The 22665-nt window shown below is 46.0% G+C and overlaps 1 protein-coding gene and 1 long non-coding RNA gene across 13 annotated transcripts; one reads left to right on the forward strand and one right to left on the reverse strand.

The window, feature by feature from the left end:
- The first annotated feature begins 54 nt into the window (after nt 1-54).
- add1 (adducin 1 (alpha)) lies at nt 55-18992 on the forward strand. Of its 12 annotated transcripts, none has more exons than XR_011038230.1 (19): nt 55-205; nt 5018-5229; nt 5639-5801; nt 5900-6051; nt 6632-6712; nt 6804-6953; nt 7070-7213; nt 7287-7385; nt 7514-7687; nt 7786-8043; nt 10656-10751; nt 10849-10941; nt 13047-13203; nt 13931-14242; nt 14969-15061; nt 15664-15697; nt 16763-17108; nt 17231-17284; nt 17450-17587. XR_011038230.1 is itself a non-coding variant. In XM_068335323.1 (17 exons), coding segments are annotated over exons 2-17 (2205 nt in total). In that variant the 5' UTR covers nt 55-205; nt 5018-5031; the 3' UTR covers nt 17451-17590. The 12 variants fall into 12 exon arrangements, 7 of the variants coding, with proteins under 7 accessions (XP_068191424.1, XP_068191426.1, XP_068191425.1 ...); XR_011038231.1 differs by having other exon boundaries at nt 16763-16778; XR_011038229.1 differs by lacking the exon at nt 16763-17108.
- Nucleotides 18340-22571, reverse strand: LOC137608763 (uncharacterized). Its single transcript, XR_011038234.1, has 2 exons — nt 22460-22571; nt 18340-22258 (listed from the first exon to the last, which is right to left on the reverse strand). It is a non-coding gene; the product is annotated as an uncharacterized lncRNA (long non-coding RNA).
- Nucleotides 22572-22665: the final 94 nt, after the last annotated feature.

The raw sequence follows: 22665 nt of genomic DNA on the forward strand, positions 1-22665 counted from the left end.
TGGATGCCCATTCAGCGAGCGGCAAATTAATAACTTTACCGCACCCAACTGGGATGATGGCCAATCTGGGTGGAGCGACGAGGGGAGGACGAGTCGAGAGATAAAGCCTCTGGAACCTCCGCGGCCACAGAGAAGAGGCGCTTTTGTCGTGTTTTTTTTTTCCCCACGGGCTCTATTTTTATTTCATCACTTCATTAAAGAGAGGGTAAGCATTGATTTAACTCCCATCTTTTTTATTTATTTCCCGTGTGGGCGGTGACCGAGTGTTAACAGTGTCGCCCCGCTAGCTTGGTGTCCGTGCAGCTGGTTAGCTAAGGTGGTTCTGGCGCTGCTCCACGAATTCATGCTGGAATAACGGGCTTCTGCTTTTTAGTATGTCTGCTATTTAAATGTCTTTTTCTCCGTTCAAATGTTTTCCTCCGCACACCGGACAGCACACGGTGTCCGGTGTGTGTGTGTGGTGTGTGTGTGTGTGTGTGTGTGTGTACGGTACCGCTAGCATGCTGCTACTTTAGCAGGCCTGTGTTATTTTGCATTTCACACTCACAAGTTGCTGCTGTTTGCACTGGATTCATTCAGTTCTTTTACAACGTCTTTATTTATAGTAATAACAATATTATAAACTATAAGAAAATCAACACAAGCAATTAAAAAATTGTTTTTTAAAAAAAAGATCGAAAGAAAATTAGTTCAATCAAATGCCTCAGCAGTAATCCTCCTCCTGATGGACCGGTGCAGCCACGTGACGTCATCCTGTGGGGTGATGGTGATTCAGGAGCGGGGCGCTGGAGTCATCTGGAGACTTATTCCTAGTGACGAATGTCAGCAATGGTGAACAGCTGTCACAACAAACGGTCCTGAATGGATTTACTGCAGGCGTCCATTTTTGTTTGGATGGCATGACCAAAAATATGAGTCTAATGTTGGCGACTCCTGCAGAAGCGAGTCACCAATAAGTGACAGATCGGGTCACTCTTAATTGTTATTGTTATTATTAGTATTATTATTCGTCGTCACACTAGGAGGATGAATTGTCGGGCTGTGGATTCCCAGGATTTGGTCATTCTGTTTGTGGGAGTTTAATTCCCAATGGAGGGATCGCAGCTTTCTGTCTGGCTTCATTTTGCCATGCATACACACTCACTGTACAGTGTTTGTTTTACTCCCACTCCCCACGCCCACACCCTCCACTGCAGTGCAGCTGAAAATGTGTTCCTCATTTCACGTCCCTTCTCCTGCTTCACTTTCCCTCCTTTCTTTCCATGTGTGATCACTTTGCTTGAAAGAGCTGTCGTTCAATCCGGACGTCACCAAAGACCGATGCTAACTGATGTTGCTTCGGACAGGAACCCTCCAGATATACTCCACACGCTAACAGAACAGCGGCTGCTCCGGCGTTGGCTGTGAGCGACAGATGAAACCTTTCCTTTCCTGCTTTCTTCCTGTTGCTGTATGTTAGCGTTAGCTTTGCCTGAGGAGACGTCTCAGTTGTATCCCCGGAGAAACTCCAGCTGTGTTCTGTTACGAATTGACCCGATGATTCATTTAAAAAAGTTTGGGTCATTGGAGAGATTTAGCATTCTTTAAACCTGCTGTAAGTGATTTTGATTGGTCGTTTGTGCTTTTTTTTTTTACTCATTTGCACAATCAGCAGTGACATTAGCATCACTGTGTTTCTGGCTATGAAGCAGATGACTTTTCCTGCCTTTATTCATGTAAAGTTCTCAATGTCTATTGTTTTGGATTGTTAGACATATCAGAAAATACTTTTTTTAACTAACACAGGCCTGTTTTTAATTGTGAGGGGAACTTTGGGTGTGTTGTTGATTAAATGAGTGATTGAAGAGTCTGTCAATAATGAAAATAGCCGTTCTATTTCATTTCCAGTCCTTGAAACACCTGGTGCTGCAAAACTGTTCTTAATGCAAGCTCCGATTCATAATTCAACGGAACTTTATGATTCAAATGGATATCTATCTCCATCCCAGAATATGCAGAGCTATAAATTGACCAATAACTCGCCACCATGGGGGGAGCTGAGAGCCTCGTGTATAAATAAAATTCATTTAAACTAGTGCTGTCACGCGATTTAAAAAGTTAATCTAATTACAGGATTGGTAATTAATTAATCTAATTAATCATATTTTAATCTCATACCTGATAAAGTCCCCCAAATAAAGAATTTGAGTTCTAGGACATCACAAAATTGTAGTGCATGACTTATCAATAGAAAACACCAAGAAGAGAAGGTTTAAAATCCACATTTTTATTGGTTATGGGTGCTTTATGAATGAAATTCAAAAGAAAAAAGGCCAAGCACATCAGCAAACCAATTAGGCCAGGTGCATTTCTCAAAAATGCGATACAAATACAGTCAAGTAAAATAAAATTCAGAAATAAAATAAGGCTCAATCAAAATGAAATACTAAAGCTGACTCAATACAGCAATTCACAATGAATGGTATAACATGTCTCTAAATAAGGCAACATCAGTGGCAAGCTAATAGTAAGCTAACGTTACAGGAACTGACAACAGATAACTCTGTGTGCTAGACATGTTTTACATTTAAGCGATACATTAGGTTGGAGCTGCTTCGGTGATATGAAAATTTTCTTTTACAAAAGGTACAAATAATAATAATAATAATAATAATAATAATAATAATGGATTGGATTTATATAACACTTTTCTGGACACTTTTCAAAGACGCTTTACATCGGATCCATTATTCATTCACTCCTTATTACAGCGCAGATTGGCAGCGCAGAATCACTGCGTTTTTGTTGATAGTCCCGTCTTTGTTCTTTTTATACATAAACTTTCCGCCCAAAGGTCCGAGTGGGCTTGCGCATTGACTTGCCACTCGCGATTAATTGCGTTAATTTTTATAGCGCATTCATTTGCAGCTTAATTAATTAATCTAATTAACGCATTAAAGTGACGGCCCTAATTTAAAGCTTTTATTCAAACAGAACAGACAAATATGAGCAGGCATCACAAATAAAGCCTGTCGGAGCTGCAGCTCGGTGAACACCCCAGTTCCTGTTTACGATGAGGAACATGACTTTAAAGCTGAAGTATTTCTTGGGTGTGGTGGTAGAAACTCTACAAGGAGACACATTTTTTTCTGGTAGCATCATCATCATCATCATCATCATCATTACGTTCCTCATGCCTTCACATGACGGCTCAGATGGGAGATGATTCCACCTGAAGCAGGAGTTTGCCTTGTGACGCCGCCTCATGCTGCTCTTACATAACACCGATCTGGAAAGGCTGTCCCACGTTTCCATGGCAATGTGGTTTGTTTCCATGGCGACCACACTCAACACGAGAGGAGCGTGGCCGCTCCTACGTATCAGAGGATGGGGGTCTGATGTGGGGGCGCGAGGAGCCGTTGTTGCTGCAGGAATGAGCGGACTTTAGTTGCACAACACACGGTTGTTGTCACACAGCTGGAGTAACGGTGTCAACACTCGTAACCAGGCAACAGCAGCAGGAAGGAAATGAGATGACTCAAACCAGCTGGGTTCAGCGCAGCGTTATTGGGTTTCCTTTGACATGAAGGTCATTAAACCGATGAGGAGCACAGAAATACCACACCGCTATTTTCCTGCAGCTGTAATAAACAGTGACGTTTAATCCAACCTGTCATTAAGGTGTTAACTAGTCTGCTGGGCTCTGTCTGAAAGGATCCTGTTGCACAACTCCTGCTGTTGTGTTGATGCGTTCAAGCTGAGCCTAGGTATCGAGCATAAATCTTTAGATTTCACAACCTAGTTTAAGATATTCCTGATGTTGTTTCCATGGAAACCTGGTTTTAAAGGTAGATGACCGTTCAGCTGTGATGGCTAGTGAAGTTCCACTGTAAGTCCTGCTGAAAGTTATTCAGTTAAAGTGGGCGTATCTATTAAATCAGAGGTTTTCTATATATATATTTAAAAAAAAAAAAAAGTTTTCTGATATAAATAGATAAATTCTTTAATAAACCCCGTAGGGGTAGCACTGAAGGTGCTAGTGTATAAAAGTATTTTGTGTCACATTCAGTATGCCCTCATGCATCAAGGCTTGTGACTTTACCTCATCCCAAAGTTTTGGTGGTGGTTTAATATCTGTATGGGGAGGGTTCGTTAATGTTTAAATTACCCTAAATAATAAGATAAAGAGTTTGTCGCTCTATCGCGGAATTCGTTAATCATGTGTGGTTGCTGGAACACATAAACTGCTAAGAACGAAGGCGCACTGTACATTTCTATTTTTAGTGCAATGGATCTTTTATGGTCCCTAATTGTTGTAGCAACTGTAGTTGAAGCTTTAAACTGTTATTTCCTGTGTTCCTGGACTATTTCATGTTCATCAAACTATTTAGTTGGTCGAGCTGGTGAGACGTTTGTTGTCGTGGTAAATCCCAGCGCCGACCAGCACCAGTGAACAAACGGAGGCTGTTCAGCTCGGCGTGGCGCTGGATTCTTGGGCCTTGTCTGCAGTTGTCATGGTCGTTCTGGCTGAACATTCATATTGATGGGAACTAATGGGCTGCAACACACACACACACACACACAGTCTTTGTTTGGATTCTGCGGTGACTGACCTGTGGAGTTCTTATCCTTACATGAACCAATCAGCTGTTTCTGCCAGAGTTGTCTCTTAATTTTTTGATAATCATAAATAAACTTTTCTAGAGTTATTCCTGGACATGAAATAAATCTTTGTCTCCAGGAATAACTCCAGAACCTGGATATAAACGTCCTCCTTCTGATAACTCCTCTGAACGATAAGCCTCGCGTCCCGTTGTTGTTCTACTTCCTGTCACCCGACCCTGGCCCTGACAGTTGGGTGTCGTCGAGTTCCAGGAAACACAGCGTGGAAATCAATGAGAGGCTCTCTGCGCTGGGGGGAGAGGTCACATGACCCAGACAGGAAGTAGGGCAGAGTGTATTCCATGTCGCTTTGTCAGCAACTTATTTTATCCCACTTCATTATTAATGGATGAACGCCCCCCCCCCCTCTCAACAGGAGCAGGCCAGCCCATGATGAACGGCGAGTCAGGTGCTGGGGTGGTGACGGCCCCCCCTCCCACCACGGCCCCCCACAAGGAGCGCTACTTCGACCGGGTGGACGAGAGCAGCCCGGAGTACCAGAGGGAGAGGAACATGGCCCCCGACCTGCGGCAGGACTTCAACATGATGGAGCAGAGGAAGAGGGTCTCCATGATCCTCCAGAGCCCGGTCAGTGGAGTGCCAGCATACACACACACACACACACACACACACACACACACACACACACACACACACACACACACACACACACAGTCCACTTTGTCTTCGTCACATGATGTTCGTCAACAGAGGGTCTGTCAGCCGCTGGATGCCAGAGAGCAGAGCCGTCAAAGAGCCGTTGTCTGCCTGAGAACCCCTGACATCAGCGTTTATTTGTTAAGATGTCCGCTGTTGACCTCTTCACGACCTCATTGGTCTGTTTGTTAGCTACCCCCCCCCACCGGCTAAAACCATAAAACAGATATCACAGTAAAAACATGAGAATTTATGCGAATTAGCTTCAAACTGGTCTCGCTAAAAGGCTAGCAGGTTGTTACCCTTCTGAAACGTGGGCTAACCTTCGGCTGTGCGCCAGGCCTTCTGCGACGAGCTGGAGACCATGATCCAGGACCAGCTGAAGAAGGGGAAGACCCCCACCAGCCTGTTGGCCCTGCAGCAGATCGCCGACTTCATGACCACCAGCATGCCATCCATGTACCCGGCGGCGCCGCAGGGAGGCATGGCGGCGCTCAATATGAGTAAGCAGAGAGGGGGAACGGGTTACTTTCAAGTGGGAGGTGCAGCGGAAGTCCCAGCGAGAGGGTTGGGTCTGTAAAAGAATCTGTCTCCGTCTCAGGTTTGGGAATGGTGACCCCCGTGAACGACCTGCGCGGATCGGACTCTATCTCCTACGATAAAGGAGAGAAGCTGCTCCGCTGCAAGCTGGCCGCCTTTTACCGCGTGGCCGACTTGTTCGGATGGTCGCAGCTGATCTACAACCACCTGACGGTAAGACGACGCGTTTTAAAGACACTCACTAACCCGGTTAACGGAACAGCCAGCAGCCAATAGCGATAGATCTACAGAAACACACCTGTGTGCAGGTAAACCTAGTTCAGGGAGACGCAACGTCAGTTAAATGAACTCGTCTCCAGGTTAAACTGTAGATAAACGTTCAGTTCTGTACTGAACTTTATTAATTAATGTTTTTTAATAATATTTGGTTAATAAGAATCTATTTTAAGTTGACAAACAATTAAATTTTATTTTTTAATATCATACAGAAAAAAACGTCTCATTCTCGTCTTCAGCTCCTTCTTCCTCATTGTGGGTCACGGGGGTTGCTACGGGCTAATAACATGATATTATGTTTTATTCAGATTTATTGTACAGTAACATGATATAATGTGATTTTTATGATTCCAGTATTTGTGTAAAGACGTAAAGTGGAGAAAAATGACATGAACTTTTTATTTTTCTGTGTTGTTTCTATATTTGAAAATCGACGTCTAATCGAGAACATCATATGCCGATGTTTACCTGTATTCTCCTTTTACGAGATCAAATGGGAATGTCTTTTTTCTTTCAGGTTAGGGTGAACTCGGAGCAGGATCGCTTCCTAATTGTCCCCATGGGGCTCCTGTACAGTGAAGTCACCGCCTCCAGTCTGGTGAGTGTATTCCTCGTAGAACTTCCTGTTTTTCTTTTGATCGGCTGAAACGAGCCGTAGAAACACGACTGACTCCTGCCTCCCTCCCCAGGTGAAGATCAACCTCCAGGGGGAGATCGTGGACCGGGGCAGCACCAACCTCGGGATCAACCAGGCCGGCTTCACGCTCCATTCTGCCATCTACGCCGCGCGGCCCGACGTCCAGTGTATCGTTCACATTCACACACACGCCGGCGCTGCGGTGAGCGACAGCACAGACAACACACACACACACACACACACACACACACACACACACATACAAACATACCATGATCTCTCATCATGCGCCGCGTTGTCGTGTTTGATGAGTTGCAGGTGTCGGCCATGAAATGTGGGCTGCTGCCCATCTCTCCTGAGGCGCTGTCTCTGGGCGAGGTGAGGTACCACGACTACCAAGGCATCCTGCTGGACATGAAAGAAGGTCCCATCGTTCAGAAGAACCTGGGGCCCAGCAGCAAGGTAGCGTCCTGAGGACGAGTCGTCATGTCCTCCTTTATTTGACGTGATCTGAAGGTGTTTGTTGTCATCCCAGGTGCTCATCCTGAGGAACCACGGCCTGGTGTCCGTTGGAGAAACGGTAGAGGAAGCTTTCTATTACATCCACAACCTGGTGACCGCCTGTGAGATCCAGGTAGGACGTCTCCGTGGGATCAGCAGCGAGCTCTGCGCTCTATTCACGTCAGACGTCCTGTTGTCGTTTACGTTCCTCTTCATTCTGGATCTTTTCACCCCCCACCCCCCCACTCCAAATTATTCCAGGTGCGAACGCTGGCCAGCGCTGGAGGCCCAGATAATCTGGTGATGCTTGACCCTGAGAAATATAAGGCCCGCCCACGGGTCCCTGCGCCGCCTAGTGATGGCGCCTCCACGCATCCCAAATGGCAAACAGGGGAGCAGGAGTTTGAGGCTCTCATGAGGATGCTCGACAATTTGGTGAGAGCTACAAGAAGCGCCGGGGTAAAAGCATCTGTCGCACATCTGCTGCTATTTGAACCACATGCTAACGGCCGTTTCCCCCCCCTGTCGCGCAGGGCTACCGGACGGGCTACCCTTACCGCTGCCCCGCCTTACGAGACAAAGGTAAAAAGTACAGTGATGTGGAGATCGCTTCCTCTGCCCACGGTGGTTACTCGTACGGCGAGGACAGCGACTCCGGCGCCCGCTCCCCTCTGAAACACAGCTTCCAGCGCGGCCAGCGAGACAAGACCCGCTGGGTCAACGCTGGCGGTCGCCCCGACGAGCCCTACGAGGACGGGCCCGACGGCAGCAGCCCCAAGTCCAAGCCTAAGGTGTGGACGAACATAACACACGATCAAGTCAAACCCTTGCTGCAGTCTCTCTCGTCTGGTGTCTGCGTGCCAAGCTGTATAACCAACTGCTTGGTCTGTGCCTACCTTACTGTTCATAGTATAGATTTACTGCTACTTGTTGTGTGACGGGCAGGCGGTCGGCATCCTGACGGTCTGGAGACCGCCCCGGGCAAACGACTCCATTCACGAGTTAGGGTAACTTTCCTAACACGGTTACCTCTTCAGCGCTAACTGCCGTCCCTTCTGGGCTCCCGATGCGTCAGGATGCCGGGGCCGGCTGCCCACACCTGCATGCCCCACTCGCATGCGTGGTTGTGAAATGCATTGTTGGTTGGTTTTTAACGTTTTTCCCAGAGGAGTGAGCAGCAGGGGTGTGGCACAACTCTGCCGACGGACAGGTGAACGTGGCAATGACGCGGTGACGCCGCCGCCAAGCCCTCCCCAAGTCGTCTTTGCATTATAAAAGTCAGCTTAGCGCAGGGGTGGGCAAACTTTTTGACCAGTGGGCCACACAGGAAGGCCAGCTGGAGCATTTATTTGACATGTAAAAACCAGGATATAAAAGTTTTTGGCCGATATCAGGCAGCGAAGTTTAAATATGCAAGAATTATTGCAAAAAATATTTTACAACTGCGTTTATGTCATAATTAAAGTTAAACAAGATTGCCAGGCCGGATTACAAAGCCAAACGGGCCGTATGTGGCCCGCGGGCCACTGTTTGCCCATTCCTGGCTTCATGTGAGTCAATGAAGAGGATAAATGTGTGCGTTCTTTTGTCAGCTCCTCACAAAGCATATTAATAATATAGAAAAGGAGGTGGCATGTGTGGGAAGTGATGACGACGGCAGATTTATTCACGTTATTCATCAGAAAAATGATTCTTCCCCAGGAATGATTTTTTTTTCCTGACATCCTGATTCCTGTGTCTGCACCTTTTAGATGTCCCCGGTTTTTATTTTTATCCTCTAGCTTCCTGTTTCAGCGTTTTTAAAAAAAATGCTTTTCCTGCATGTTCAGATTTGCTAAAGAAAAAAACCAACAACCGTGAAATTTGACTTGACTTTTTTTTTTAAATGAAATATCTCCTGTTGGGAAAGTAGGAAGTGTTGTGTTTGAGGCTCTTTCTCAGTGAGTATATCGTGTTCACATGTCCATCTCATGACCTCATTCAGAAGCTGTTCTCATCCAGCCTCCTGCTGGTAGCTGATCAGGCTGAGCGTAAAAAAGGCGGGAATGAAACCCATGAGCTTAAGCTTTGCTGCGAATGACATGAAGCCACTTAGCGGTGACTAAATACTGTGCATGAGCGCTGCTGATGTGATTTGTGTTTCCGCCGCTGGCTGGAAAAAGGATCCAGGCCTCCTCCTCTTCCTCCTTTTGGCTCCGCTGAGCATTACCAGGTTCACGCAAAACACAGGAAGTAGACCGGACGGCGAATGTTTCCACCCGCAGAGGACGGAGGGATTCGTACGCGCTAACATTAGCGCCTAGCGTTGTGTCCATCCAGTGTGTGTGTGTGTGTGTTTGTGTGTGTGTGTGTGTGTGTGTGACTCTTATCTCTGTCATCCTTGTTGTTGTGTATCAGCCTGGAAATGACTGGTGACGCCAGCTCACCCCTCACTGCCACTCGCTTCGTAAGCCAGAATCAGCATCTCATTGGCCACCCATCCCTCACCTGTCCCCGCCCACCCAATCCACCCCACCCCCCACCCCCACCCTTCGTCACCATTTCTCGCCTCCTGTGATGTTTTTAGTTGATGTCCGGCTTCTTCTGTTTCTTTGGGACTGACAGTACATCAATGATGATGACATGATTTCCATCTTACGTGCTAAAATTAGCGAATCAGCTTTATGTCTGTCTATCAATCACAAGATCAATTGATGCACATATTAATCAGGGATGGGCACATCCACAAAAATAAAAGTGGTAATCGATCGATATTCCGGAGTTCCACCGGGGAACGATATGATCGGGTCTCGGTGTTTCAGTAGAACCTGGAGATACGGGGGGAATCCATTTCGTTAGTCAAACAACATGTAAACCTTTAAAATGATTAAAATCAGTTTAACCAGATGCAGCCTTGTAAAAAAGGCCCCTAAATTATTATTTTTATTATTATTATTATTATTATTATGTTTTTTACAACCATTCGACATGCAGATTTTACTTGTGTATAATTATTTATCTGTAAATGTATATTTGAGGATCGAACATCAAGAAATTTTTTTTTTTTTAAATTTCATATACATACAAATTAAGAATGAACAATTAAAGAAACATTAACGTGAACAACGAACAAAATTAGATGCACGAGCGCTAAAAATTGAAAGTTGTCTTTACAGATTCTTCTTCTTAGCTATTGTCTACTGTCAGATGATGCATGTAATGACGTCCACCAGTCTGTTTCGAGTAGAAGTCATCATTGGTTCACGTTTTACATTCAAGACCTTTTACAGCCATCCAGCTGCCCTTTCAGTTCAGCATGATTCCCGTTTTGTGAAGCCTGCACAGTAGATTTTTTTTTTTCTGCTTGGGTCTGTGTGGCGTTAGTTGCTTTTGTTGTTTTAAATATTTCACTTGATGTTTCCAGTGGACAAAGGAGGACGGAGTCCGCCAGGCTGCAGTAGCCAATCAGTTCATCCCCATGAACACCAATCCAAAAGACGTCCTGGAAATGAGGAACAAGGTGCCGCCCTCCTCCCGCCTTAAACGCTTCTGTAAAATCCGCCGCGCCGCCGCTTGTTCATCCGGATTTTACGACTCGCCTTGTTGTCGTTCCGCAGATCCGGGAGCAGAACCTGCAGGACATCAAGACGGCGGGACCCCAGTCCCAGCTGCTGTGTGCCAGCACCGTGGTGGAGCGCTCCTTCACCCAGGTCAGTGAGCCGAACACCGAACCCTCACTGTCGCCAGCGCCGTCCCGACCTGGAGATGAACGTTCTCTGATACCGACCGTTAGTTTGGACCTTAAATCTGTTTAAAAGCATGAAAAACGGCATCAAATGTATTCAGTCCAGGTCTGGACTCTTCCCTGAAACGCTGCCAGCTGTGAGCGTTACGTAAAGTAGTTCAGATCGGTTCCGATCAAACCCATTGATTGTCTGAATGAATGAATGTTCTAAAGGAGTGACTTCACCACGTGTGTCCCTGAGCCGTGGGTGACTCTGTTCTGTCACGTTATTCTTTGACCACAGAGGTCGACGGTCTGGCAGGTGAGTGCGTTTGGGCGGGGTCATCGAGCCAGCGCAAGTCGTCTCCATTCAGTCATGTGTTTGCTTTAATTTAGCGCCTCACAGCTGATGCTTCTATCCATCGCTGCTCTGGCAGAGTGCATCCGGCTGTGGTCTAAAGCAGTGGTCCCCAACCCATGGGCCGTGGACCGGTACCGGTCTGTGGGTCAGTCGGTACCGGGTCACACAGAAAGATTTCAAAACTTACATTATTTCTGTTTTCTTTCTGATCTGGTTCTGAAAGATGTTTAGTTTTAAATGAGTGTATTCTCTCCTCCACATCTGTCTGAGTCGCTCTTCACGCTTGTGGAGATGCTTGCCTCGGTCACATGACTACCTTCTTAAAGGGGCTGCTCCGGTCGCTAACACAGAATACATTACCGCTAAACTGAAACTCCCAGGCTAGCAGAAACAGCAAGAAACACACGTTGGTGTGACGTTACGAGGACGCTGCTAATAAAGTTGATACAAACTGGATTCAACTTTATTATTAGAGTTAGAAAAAAACGTCTTTTTAGCTGGTAGTATTGTTTTATTTTATTTATCCACCACACCTTAAAGGACTGTCCTTGAAAATACTGTCTGACGTTAAACCGGTCCATGGAGAAAAAGGTTGGGGACCGCTGATGTAATACCCCTATGTTTCATTTCTGTGCATGCCCTCTTCACTCCAAAGAACTCCAGGTAGAAAACTGATTGGATGAACTTTAGAGTCTAGTTTGCATGGCGATGATTTTCTGGTTTACAGATTCCCTCTTGACATTTTAACACCACCAGGAACTCAGCAGAGTAAGAGTTAAATTTAATCCCAGTCAGAACTGGACCGAGTGAACCGGACTCAAACAACGCTGCATGAAGCTTCCTGCAGCCCAACTCCCCCCAGATTCATTTGTTTTTGCATGCATGTGTGTGTGTGTGTGCGTGTGCGTGTGCGTGCATGCAGAGGTGGAAAGTAATGAATCTAAACCAAACTAATCTGCTTTTAATCATAAATAATGGTTCCAATGTTTCGTTAAATGATGCAGCTGCATTTTTCAAACAGCAGAAAAATGCAGCGTCAAACTGACCTTTCCACCTTTGAGTGCCGGTGATCTTTCTGATTGGACTGTGCTGGTGTGTTGAGCCGGGTCACGCCCCCCCCTCACTGGATTTACTATTGCAGGACGCCCCTCTGTCTGACTGTACAGACACTATTGATGGCCTCGATGTGTCCGAGGGGTCCTATAGTCCTGCTAGATCAATTAGAAAGGTATTTGTGCTCCAGTCTTGTCCTCCACCTCATTCTCTAGTCATTCCTGTTGTGTATCTGGTCCTATGTAGACGAGTCAGTGCTGGGGGCCATTCTGTTGTCATGTTTGTAAAGTCATGTGACCTATCGGTCCGTTTCACCTCTTCATTCTCTCTAAAGGCTTGTTGTGAACCTCCAGGTGAAACCTCAAAGAAGCAGAATCTGCTCCAGATGTTACTGTTGTGGGCAACAGAGATAGTCGCTAAGCAGAAGTGGTTGTTAGGTTTATTATCCAAAGTGAAATAAAGAATAAAGTGAAGCTGATTACAGTCAAGACTGTTCCCTCGACTGTAATCCGTCACTTCTCATCATTTTGGAATGGGCTGAAAGCAACAAGTAAAGGTTCTAGCCAAGTTTAAGACGTAATAATGATTATTATTCAACATATAAATCAGTCGTTGTAATTGGTTGACCCAGCTTTGTGATGCTCGTCCCCTCTTGCCTTCTTGTGTGTGTCCTGCAGGGGGAGCTAGTGACCGCATCCAAGGCCATCATAGAGAAGGAGTACCAGCCCAGGGTCATCGTCAGCATGCAGGGTCCCAACCCCTTCACCAAACTCACCGACCAGGAGCTGGAGGAGTACCGCAAGGAGGTGGAGCTGAAACAGAGAGGGGTCGAAGGTAACGGCCGGAGAAACTGAGCGTGGAAAAGAACGAGCGTCCGACATTCACGTCCGTCTCTGTGACGGTTTCTGTCGGAGTTTCTAACTGCAGAACTTCCATTATTTCTGTTTTCTGTCTGATGTGATTCAGAACCATGTTTAGTTTTAAATGAGTGGATTCTCTCCTCCACATCTGTCTACGAGTCACTCTTGACGCTTGTGGAGATGCTTGCCTCGGTCACATGACTACCGTCTTAAAGGGGCCGCTCCGGCCGCTAACACAGAATACATTACCGCTAAACTGAAACGCCCAGGCTAGCAGAACCAACAAGAAACAAACGTTGGTGTGACGTCACGAGGACACTGCTAATAAAGTTGATACAAACTGGATTCAACTTTATTATGATATTTCGATTAAAAAAAATTTTTACGCTGATGATATCGTTTAATTTTGTAGTATTTATCGCCAGACCTGAAAGGACGGTCTGTGAAAATGTTTTCTAAAGTTAAACCGATCCGTGACACAAAAAAAGTTTTTGATCTTTCTTTCATTCATTCATTTATTCATCCGTTCGTAGCTTCAAAAGTTTAAAATATTCTTGTGGAGGTAAAAAACAAAACAGAATCTTGGAATGTTGCAAAAACTTCAAGGACCTCAGACGGGTCAAACTGTGTTTCTGTCTCCACACACACACACACACACACACACACACACACACACACACACACACACACACACACACCAGACACTACCGGGACGGGATCCGTATCCAGCCCCCCCTGTCCTGCGCTGAGGGATGAAGCCCCCGCCTCCAGACCTCTTCGCTCTTCAACCGCCCCCCCCGGCTGTGACGAAGCCCCGCCCCCTGCTGCATCAACTCCCACTCTGGGTTCCAGCAGGACGGAACCGGCAGTTTCCGCCGAGGCCATAACTGACGAGGTTTTTTCGGGGGGAGACGAGGATTGCTCGGCTTTAGACTCCCCCCATAAAGAGTTCCACTGCGCTGTGCTGAGGGCCCTCAGCAAGGACCCCCCGGCTGCAGACGATCAGGCCCCAGGTACCCCAGATGAGGCGGAGTCCTGTCCTGTAACTTCCCCCCCGCCCCCCATGCTCAGCTAAATACCACTGAAATGGGTGGTTTGGGATCTCTGCCTGCTGTGTCCTTTCCTTCCTTGGGGGGGGGGGGGTCTGCTGCCGTTGTTTGATCTTGCAACCCCCCGAACCTGCAATCCAAACTGAAGCCTTCCCCCCCCGTCCCGTCTCTGATGTCTCCTCCAAAGGCATCCGAGCTCTGGGAGGCCACGCCCTATGTGCATTTTGATTGGCCGAGCAGAGAGAATCTGAGGGGGGCGAAATCTCATTTTCTGATTTCAAACCCCGCCCCCTCCCGGTTTTGCTTCTGCGATGGCGTGCGGTGCTAACGCTAGAGGAAGCTGTCAACCAATCAGAGTTTCTGTGTGGACTGGCCCCTCCTCCTCTTCCTGCTCACCTGTCCTGGATTGGTCCCTGTTGGTTTCCACTTCCCTCCTCTTCCTCTGATTGGTTCCAATCAGCTGATAGTGTTTCAGGGTCATTGGGGGGGTATCAAGTTGATTTGGGGAATCGTTTAGAAGCTTTTGCTGTTGGCTCCTCCCATTTTGTTTTTGTTTTTTTGTTGTTTTGACCTCCCCTTTTTTGGTAGCATCATTTTGTTGTTGTTGTTGTTGACATTGTGATTTGAAACCGCTGCTGTGTTCGCTGCTTTCCTCATGCGTTGGTTCTTCCTGTTCCTGTTTCCCTCCAGATGTGGGCGGGCTACCAGAGCCGGAGGAGGAGGAGCCTAAAGGCCAGAAACCCACCGCCACACCCCCCAGCACCCCAGTTCGAGCAGAGGAAGGTAGGTTCACACGGGGTCACGTCTCTCTCGACTTTTTCTGGCCTCCACGGGAGGGGTGGGAGGGGGCTGCAGAGCCCCGCCCCACCTAGCCCCGCCCACCTGCCTGTCTGTTTTTGTGGTGGTCTTTAACAGTCCGACTGTTGGTGCTGTGCTGTCTGTCGTAATAACAGGCCAAGAGGCGTGGCGGTCCGAAGGCGTGTCCTGACGACCCCGCGCTGACCTCTGTTTGACCTCTTGGTCTTTATTACTATTGGATTACACCCCTCTAGACCCAGTCCTAAAGAAGTTTAGAACCGGACTGGCTTTACTCCAGTCTGAGTGAGGAAGAGGAGTAGCTTTGATGGCAGGTGTAATCTAATAATCTAAAACACGTCTGTCTGTGCGGTTCGTACAAACTCGACCCGTCACCTCCATCCTCCATCTTTTTTGGGGTTACTAAGAATGGACCATCCATTCTTTTTTTAATCTCCTCTGGTGTTTTTTTTCTCTCTATTTCACGTTTTAATTTCTTTAATTTAACTCTGTGCCTGTGGTTTGATCTGCATAGACATTTGTTTCTACTTGTGCTTTTTTTCTTCTTTTGTGGCTGCGATTACAATCAGGAGATGGAAATACAAAAGAGTACCTGTTGCCATAGTAAGTATGTCCTGCTCCACCTCCTCACCCCCAACACCCCCACCACCACCACCACGCCTCACCCTCCATTCCATGTGTTTGGTCGTCCTCCTCTCGGCATGGCTTGACTCGGCTGTCCTGTGGTCTGAACTAACCCCCCGTTGTGGGTCTGAGCCCATTGGGTGTGGGTGTAGGGTGGTGGGGGGGGGTGCTTCAGATCTTCTTCCTCCAACTCTTTAAATCAGGGGTGTCAGCATCAGCCACATCAGCATAACAGCTGTCCTCAAAGGGCCAGATGTAACTAATAAATGTAACTCCATGTAATGTAAAATCAATGTAACTACTCCTTAATGTTAAATAACTGAATTTATTTATTTATTTATTTTTTTATTTTTTTTTTATTACTTATTCAAGTTACAAACATTACAGTTAAACAGAAAAAAGCATTTTAGTTTGTTTCTCTGTTCTAATATAAATCCTTTTGTCAGGTTGTTAAACCCACAGAACTCCATCAAGTAGCTTTTGGTCAAAGCACGCTTTTGACCTATTTGTATTTAGACACTCTGACCTTTTTATTCATTCATTTTATAATTATTTTATTTACTGCTGAGTTATGTATTAATTATTATTTAGTTTTTATTATTATTGTCATTTTTTTATTATTTATTTATTATTTATTTTTAGACACTCTGACCGTTTTATTTTAATTTATGTGTTATTGTTAATATTATTTATTTTTAGACACTGACCCTTTACGCTCTGGTGGGCCACGTTTGGCCCCCGGGCCTTGAGTTTAACACATGTGCACTAGATACAAACATCTGAAATGAGTGTTCCTCTCAGGCCTGGTCCTGTAATTAATACCCAAACGATCTGCTCGGAGCAGAAGGGGAAGATGTTCTTTGAGTAAACCCCCCCACCCCAGCGCCCCCCACCCCTGCAGACCTTCATGTTGATAACCTCTCTGCTTCCTGCCGGTTGTTCTCCGACTAACCAACCCTCTCGCTCGTGAGCACATCCTGTCAACGCTGTGACGTGTTGTTGTTGAGACGTCGGGTAACCTCCTGAATGTGGTTTGTCTTCCAGACGAGGTGTTTACCAGGTAGACCGGCGCGTGATCTGAGCGTGAAGCTTTAGCTTGAATGTGGGCGGAGCTCCAGTGCTTGGCTTGATCTCTTGATGATGTTAGCGCCTGAGATGTGAAGGATGACTGCTGTGTTGTCTGTGCCCTGACAAAAGGCTAATCCTGCTAGCCTGTAGCATGTGAACACAGCTGTAATTAGCCTGCATCCGACTCACCTGTGTGAGCTTCTAACGCCAAGATGTCGCTGTTGCAGCTAACTACATTAGCAGGGTGTGCTAATGGTTGTAGCTTAGGTTAGCGCAGACGAGAACACGCTGGAATGTTAGCAGAGAGTTGAGTTTAAAAAATGTGAGTGGTTTGATTTAAACCAATTAATACCATTAAAATACAAAATCATCAATAAGTGGAACTGGTTTCACGTCCTGTGTGGTTCTTCTGATTTTTCGTTTGTCTTTTTTATTTGTGCACAGGCTGAAAATGATCCCAGGAACGACTCTGGTTAAGATTTACCTGTTTAAATGAAGGTAAAGCTAAAACCAGGAGTGGGTTAGAGAGGAACAAGAGGTTAGGGTAGATGAGAGGGGGAGATCCGATAGAAGTTTGACAGTTCACCCGTCGTGTGATTGGTTGTGAGCTGATCCATCCGTTTTGTCTGTGATCGATTACCCTCTCCTCCCTCCCTCCACCAGAGACTCAGCCAGAACCAACCGATAAGGACGAGAGCGACGCAGCCACCCTGAGACAAACCCTTCCAGATCTAACGCCCGACGACCCCTCAGATGCTCCAGCGCTACCCGCTGAAGACTCCGCCCCCACAGACGCCGCCGCCGCCACGGACGCAGCCGAGGCGGACGAACCCGCCGACGCCGGAGAGCAGGAGGGGGAGGAGTCTCCCAGCAAATCCCCCTCCAAAAAGAAAAAGAAGTTCCGTACTCCCTCCTTCCTGAAGAAAAACAAGAAAAAGGCGGAGTCCTAGACTCCGCCTCTTTCTTCCCAGTCTGTCGTCACCGCTTTTTTCGAGCGAAGCCGCCGCCGTTACAGACCGTCACACTTCCTGTTGGTTTAAGATCGTTTGTCGCTGGCTTATTTAACCCGCTTGTCCTCGTTAGCGTGTGCCGTTTTTGTACACATGTAAAAATGACTGATGAAGGTTTTTGTAGTTGTGAGCGTGTGACCCGCGTCACGCCCGATCAACATTTTTAGGGTCCTCATGTAAAGAACGAGTGTTGCTGAACTGTTGTAACCACTAGAATGTACTTGGGATGGGGGGGGGGGTCACGGGTGGAAACGCAGTCATAAAGTCCACGGAACGTTTCCACGATGCACATTTATGATGATGATGATCTTCCACAAACAATCACATCTAGCTTATTAATTGGCTTTTTTCCCCCTATTTTTTGAGCTTTTTTTCAGCGCCTTTAAAATTAAAATTAGTTGCAATTCGGTTTGATTTCCAATTAATTTGCAGCAAACGTTTTGAAACAGGAACTGTTGATCTTGGTTTTATCAGAAAAATCCCACAAAGTGTTTGCAGATGTTGTGTTTGTCAGGATTCTCAAAGGGTTAATGACATGTTTGCTTTGAAGGAATGTTTTTTAAAAAGTTTTGTTTTCATTTATGCTAATAATGTTAGCCTTTTTAGCTTCAACCCATGAAAGGGTTGAAGTCTCGTGTCTGTTTTTTGATTTTGTTAAGTCAGTTTTGTTGAAGTCAGGCTCCGCCCTCTGACGTCCTCTTGTAAACCTCTGTCTAAGGGATCCGTGTGTGTGTGTGCACGCGCTCGTGTGTGATTACCTTCAGGTTGCTTCCTCCACACGTTTAACATGTTTTCCCACTGCGTGTGTGTGTGTGTGTGAGAGAAAGGTTTTACACCCACACACCTGAGTGAAGGTGAGCTAAGGCCAAACTAACGGGACACATTGTGTGAATGCTCATTGGCCAGGCGTCTGTCTACATTTATACATATAGATATATGTAACATCTGCATGTGGAGAGTTGTTAGCGTGTACTACCCTTTATATGAATGTAACCCTTTATTTGACTTCGGTGTATCTAACAATACTGGAACCTTCTAGTCCTGCTTTCATTCGAGCCATATGTTGATTTTTACTCACTGCTCTACTGGTTTTTATTCTGACCTGCTTCCAGTGTAAATGTCATCCACAGCGTTAATAGCCCCGCCTTTTATTGTGGTTCTTCTTTTACAACCATGAATAAAAACACTACTAGTCACTGTTGTCATCTGTGGAATTCATAAGCATGAGCAGCAAAGACTGAAGCAAGGCATCCTGAAGACCAGATTTCTCTGGTGTAAAGACTAATTTCACAACAGTTTAAACTACAACTAATTTTTGGATGTATTTTTGTTTTAAATTGCAAAAAAACAGTAAATGCTGGTTTTGAATGAGATTAGACGTGTGTAGCTGCTGCAAACCTGAGGATTCAGAACAGTCTGGGAACATTAAATGAATAAATTGAGAGACTTGTCTGAGCAGATATTGAAAAGTAAGACATGTGACGGTCCAATAACGGTCAGAAACAGATCTTTCCAAGACTAAACTTTATTGAAAGAATAAAATCAACACGAATACCAGCAGACCGTCACCGGCCCCGCATCACTCATGCAAAGGAAATGACAGTTAAAAACATGTTAAAAGTGTAGGACTGCTGCCCCAGTCCACTATATTGTCTTTGAGGGAAGTAAATACAAGCCTGGAATAAACACAGTATTTTTCACACTATAAGGTGCATTGGACTATAAGGCGTACCTTTTTCATATATAAAGTACACTGGATTATAAGGCACTCCGTTTTGAGAAAATTAAAGGCTTTTAAGTGTGCATTATAGTGCAGAAAATACTGTACAAGGACTACAAAGGGGCACAATAACCCACCAAACAAAATGGAACAATAAAACTATGAAAACAAAACAGCAGTGGCAATCTGTCTATAATCAAAGAAAGCAGGTTAAGATAAATGAATTTATTCACAAAAGAAATTGGCTTTTTACCTCCTCTGGAATAACCCTTTCCAGGAATCCACCTGTGTGAGTGGGAGGGAAGCCACTGAACAAAACCTGACGTGTGACAAAGACATTTAAGAAAACATACAAAGAACATTGACATAAAAAAAAGAAGATAACCTCCTCAGCATGTGCAGAAATCAGAAAGGAAGCGAGGTAACAGCTTTTACCAATTCCTGGCTGATTGATGGGAGGAGCTCATTGGAACCACCACAAACCCCTGGGCCTTGAGTTTGACACGTGTCATAGTAGGTCGACCACGATGTCACTGTAGGGACAGCACATGCAGACACACATTCTACAGCGGCCAGATATTATTGTGACCATGAGAGCATGAAATATAACGGTTTGCTAACTCTAGAGTCAACAGTGACGTAAGAAATTGTGCTATTTCTGACCAGAAACTTTAGTCATTAATTTGAAATTGTCAAAAAAGTATAGACTTTTTTTTTTTTACTTTAACCTTGGTTATGTAGGTAGTAGCAGGTAGTAAAAAGAAGGTTTTGTGTGAAGCGTGAACTGTTCTGGTAGTCGTCCTCGTCCTCTCACCAGAGCAGCACGGCGGCGCAGCGGTAACGCTGTGGCCTCACAGCCAGGAGGTCTGGGGTTCAAACCCCACTGAGGGCCTCTCTGTGAGGAGTTTGCATGTTCTCCACGTGTCTGGTGGCTCCAAAAACATGCGCATAGTTCAAGTTAAAATGAGGATAGGTGTGAAGGAGGGTGTGAGGACACACCTGGGGGGTCATTGTAGTGGGAATTGGTTCTAAACCTGGTTACACAAACATTTTGGTCAGTTCCTCCACCTGTGAACCCATAAATACAAGTTCCAAACCAGATCCAGCAGCTGAAGGTTTAGCTCAGAGAGATGAGAGGAGGAACTCAGACCTGAGGTTATGGGTTCAAATCCCACCCCTCCCTTCATTTTTCTGGATGTTTCCTGAACGACGAAGACAAATACGCCCGGAGAAAAGGTGTGAGCGTGAAGGAATCGGTAGCGTGGTGGGTTAGCCCGTAACCATTTGAGCCCCCGGTGTCACATTCAAGTCCCAACCCAGCGCTGCAGGTTCTGGATCAAAACTGTGTCTCGCAGTAACGAGGCCCGGGGGGGGCCGTGTCCCCTCCGCGTTGTGTGGACTATAGAAAGAGAGGGTTATGGAGCCCTGGGCCAGAACCGGCTGACCTTTTACTGCTGTCATGAACAATAATTTAATTTAGGGGGGTGGTGAGATGCTGCCGCCAGGCGAAGAACGTTTGGATGAGGTCAGGTTTGTAGGAAATAACAGCAAAAAAGGTAGAATCACATTTTTGGGAAGAAGAACCTGTGATATGATAAACAGAAAAAACCCTGCTGATATTTTACCATCATGACCATGAAGTAACATCTACTAGTTAACTGAATGAACAGGATGGAGACACTATTGATGAAATAGATAAGAACCTCTCTGGGATCTACAGAGAGAAAGGCCTTGGACGTTAACTTCCTGTTGGACGTTAACTTCCTGTTGGACATTAACTTCCTGTTGGACGTTAACTTCCTGTTGGACGTTAACTTCCTGTTGGACGTTAACTTCCTGTTGGACATTAACTTCCTGTTGGACATTAACTTCCTGTTGGACGTTAACTTCCTGTTGGACATTAACTTCCTGTTGGACGTTAACTTCCTGTTGGACTGACCGACCCTTCTGTCGGGTCCAGGAGGCTCATAGTTCTGTCTGCAGCTCTCATCAACTTCACAAAGCAAACAAGAAACCCAACTAAGTGATACTGGGGGGTCTTCTTCTGCTACTGTTCAGGGGTTTGTACCAAATGTGGAGGCGGGCCCATTCCGGCCCGCGGGCCTTAGTTTGGGGACCGCTGCTCTACATGATCCACCAGTTCCAGGATGGATCACTGTTACGACCCAGCTTGTTAAAAAGAGTCGTAACAAGAAGAAACCGATGTTAAAGGGTTAACGTAAAAATATTTAATAAACCAGATTATTTTAATCCCTGGACGGGGTAAAGGTTTTCAAGATTAACTAAAGGGCCAAAGGATGCTGCTCAAACAAAGGAATAGAACCACAAGAGGACCGCTGGAGTCCTCTGGAAATTACAAGTAAAGTGAAAACAAAACCCACAAAGTAATCTGATTACAGTTGTACTAAAAAAGTACTGAGCACCCCCCCACTCCTAACACTAACACAATCCAGTGCCTGCCTGCAATCCACAGTGACTAACTCGGCCCACTCTTCACAATGTGGTCACAAGTTTGGTTCAAACATCTCATCTCCAGGAGCAAACGAGGCAGATTGTCTGTGAGGAAACAGCCCCCCCCCCCCCAGGTCTGAACAGCTGAAGACGATTTGAGGACTCCCGCTCTGATTGAGGAGAACACTCTGCACCAATCAGGAGCCGGGGATGGAACAGGTGGAGTGGGCGGAGCCAGGACTGAAGGCTGGTGAAGCGTTGAGAGGAGGGAACCAAACAGACATGGATGACCTTTCAAAAAGTAAAATAATAAATAAATAAATAAATAAATAAATACATGTAAATCACAAGAGTTGTGTTCTTTCTCGTGGCTCTTATCTGCAATTTAACCTGAGTCCATTCAACTGACATAAATATAAATACAAAAACCTATGGAACACAGACAAAACAAAACTTCCTTCATACATCACGTCTTGTGACTCTGACCCCCACCTGGTTTAAACCCCCTGCTCTCAGCGTCCACCTTCCTGTCATCCATTTCTGAGATGGGGGGGTAACTAAATCCACGCTCCGCTCTGACTGCTGACAAACAATGAAACCGAAGCCTTGTTGTTGTGATGCATTCACTTCCGCTACCGTTGCATTGTGGGGAATGTAGTGTTGGTGCGCGGAAAACACCAGCGGGCGGTTGCGGCTTG

Source organism: Antennarius striatus, chromosome 15 (genome assembly GCF_040054535.1).
Source record: "Antennarius striatus isolate MH-2024 chromosome 15, ASM4005453v1, whole genome shotgun sequence".
NCBI classification, from domain to species: domain Eukaryota; kingdom Metazoa; phylum Chordata; class Actinopteri; order Lophiiformes; family Antennariidae; genus Antennarius; species Antennarius striatus.